Source organism: Pseudozyma flocculosa (assembly GCF_000417875.1).
Source record: "Pseudozyma flocculosa PF-1 unplaced genomic scaffold scaffold00020, whole genome shotgun sequence".
Lineage (NCBI taxonomy): Eukaryota > Fungi > Basidiomycota > Ustilaginomycetes > Ustilaginales > Ustilaginaceae > Pseudozyma > Pseudozyma flocculosa.
In genome coordinates this window covers 298,415-300,946 of record NW_006920888.1, presented here as the reverse complement: position 1 = coordinate 300,946, position 2,532 = coordinate 298,415, and the positions used below count along the sequence as shown (strand labels likewise).

The following is a 2,532-nucleotide window of genomic DNA, read 5'->3' as shown; positions in this document are numbered from 1 at the left end:
CCCAGCTGGCCGATTTCAAGCCTAGCTACGTTCCATGGCGTGAGTTCGAATCTCACAGGTGTCGAATAGCACGCTGCCTGGCAGCGTGGTCCGCTTTTTGCTTTTTTGCCCCATCTTTTGCGCTGTAGGTGTTGGCCAGGCTTCCGACGCTTTTTTTTTCGAGGGAGAACGGACATCGCCTGGCTATGACGAAGCGAGCCTGGAGGCCTGCTCGGCGCGATGGCCCTGGCCTAGTTTCATTATTGGCTGCGCCGATCATCCTGCGCCCTTTCGACGTCGCGGGCCAGGGCAGGCGTTGCTGCTGCGGGGTGTGTGAGCGGGCGTCGGTCGTGCGCCGGGGCGAGGGACGGGGACGGGAAGCGGACGGGATCGGCGTGCGTGCGTGCGTGCGTGCGTGCGTGCGTGTGCCGTGCCGGCGCTGCGTCGATGATGTCGAAGAGTGCAAGCAGGTGGGGGGGCCCACCAGCGCGCAGCCAGCCAGCTGCTGGCTTTGGCCGAACTGGCGCGTGCGTGTGCGTGCGTGCGTGCGTGCGTTCGTTTGTGCGATGTGCGAGCGTGGCTGTGGCCGTGATTCGTGACTCTCAAGAGGAGAGGCTGGCTTCGACGTACGTTGCTTTCGAGGCCGGGCGGGCCCAGGCTAGCTGGGCGAGCGCAGGGGCCTGGCGTGGCCTGGCGTGGGCAAGCAAGAGGCCCAGGCAGGCGGGGCTGGCTCGGTCGGCAGGCTTGGCTTGCCCTTCTGGGCGTGGCCTGGCGTGGCCCGCCTGCCTTTCCAGACCCTTCGCTGCGAACGCTCGCCCAGGCGCAATCAGCAGGCAAGCCACGCCTGGCCAGCCGGCAACGCACTGCGCCGTCACCTTTGGCAAGCGGCTTCGGGCGGGTGCGTGCGTGGGGGCCTGCTTCCATCTCTCTCGCTCTCTTTCAAAATCGACTTGGCCGGCTGCCCCTGGCAAAGCTCGCCGCCGACCTTCTCGAGGCCATCATCACTCAGCCGCTCACTCACCGCACGTCGTCGCCACCGCCACCACCATCACCGACACCCTTCGTCCTGCGATCTCGGCGCCTCTCTCCTTCTTTCTCTCCCTCCTCTCTCACACTCTCACGCCCGCAGGCACACGCAACTCGCACACGCACTCGCACACGCACAGACGCACTCGGTCGCAGGGCAAAGCGAGTCAGCGATCCCGGCACGCTGCTGTTTGCTCGACAGCAACGGCTTCACTCCTTTCCTCGTCCTCCCACCTTCTCCGGGCTATCGCTCTTCTCTCCAGCGCCCCCGCCCCGTACACACCGTCACCGCGGCCACTTCTTCGATATCTCTCCATCTTCTCTCACGTCTGCTCGCATCGACCCGACGACTCCCCCCCGGCGCTCTCGATCTGTGGCACCTCGACCTCGCCTGGGTTACCGAAAGGCCCCCCCTTGAGCCGACCGCTGCTTCCTCACCACGGGGAAGCCCGCTTCTGGCCTTTGCAGAGCAGCACAAACTAGCGACCCAGCATCGCCAGCCACCGCAGACCACCGCCGCGCGCTGCCTGCTTCGGGAGGAGCGGCCACACCTCTCCCGCGATCGCCCAGCCAGAGACGCCTTGCACCACCCAACGACCACCCTCTCCAGCATCTGCAAAATAGAGCCCCAAACCGCGTCAGCCCGTCTCGTAGCCCCAGCGCGCCCACCCACCTACCATGTCGCACTCATCGAGCAGGAACCAGGGCCCTCCCACTCCGGGCGTCTACGCCGAGGAGCCGCCGGCACGACCACCTCGCGAGCTCCTCGGTGGCGCCGCGGACGGGCCCGTCGTCGCCTCACCGGCGCCCATAGACTCGGCCGATGCCAAGCCCGCCCGAGACTTTTTCGCCGCGCAGCCAAACGGCTCTGGTTCCAAACCGGAGCGAGCCGACGCACCGAATGGCAGCAAGGATGCGAGGAGCAGCACGAGCGACGGCAAGGCCGGCGCGGGGTCCTCGGACCACGCCGCCGCCGCCGCCGCCGCTGCCCCCGCCGTCAACGGCACCGCATCCCAGCGACAAGGCCCATCGAGACTGGCCAACGGCAAGGAAGCCGCCACCGCTGCCACCTCGCGCAACGGCAGCATCTCGATGATGGCCGACGGCATCGGGGGCGCCGGCCTCGGCACGGCGGCGACCGGCGACCTCGGCGCGAGGTCCGAGTTTGAGACGCTGGACGACATCCGCCGGAGCGTCAAGGAGCTCGAGGAAGACTTTGACGCCAAGCACCCGGACATGCCGCTGAGCGGCCGGATCATCCACGTCAGCCACTACATCCCCTTTGTCATCCGGCCGCTGGCCGAGATGGAGTTTGAGCGCCAGAGAGAGGAGCGCATCGCGGCGACGGCGAGCGTGGCCGCCATGGCCGCCGCGGCGCGGGCAAAAAAGGCGGCCAAGCTGGCGGCCGAGGCCGAGCGGCGGGAGCTCGAGGCGCAGCGCGAGCTGCAGCGGCAGGCGAGCCAGTTTTCGGCGAGGTGTCGCGCAAGAGCAGCTTCCGGGCCAGCTCGCGCCGCACCTCGTTTGCCG

The 2,532-nt window shown here is 67.9% G+C and overlaps 1 protein-coding gene across 1 annotated transcript in view; it reads left to right on the top strand.

Moving 5' to 3' along the window:
• Positions 1 to 1,683: 1,683 nt before the first annotated feature.
• PFL1_05538 (uncharacterized protein) overlaps positions 1,684 to 2,532 on the top strand; it is a gene marked incomplete at both ends in the record, with an annotated part of 4,625 nt that continues 3,776 nt past the window's right edge. Inside the window, one exon of the mRNA XM_007883074.1 lies at positions 1,684 to 2,482. Coding sequence (XP_007881265.1) covers positions 1,684 to 2,482 — 799 coding nt within the window. The remainder of the gene's footprint in view (positions 2,483 to 2,532) is intronic.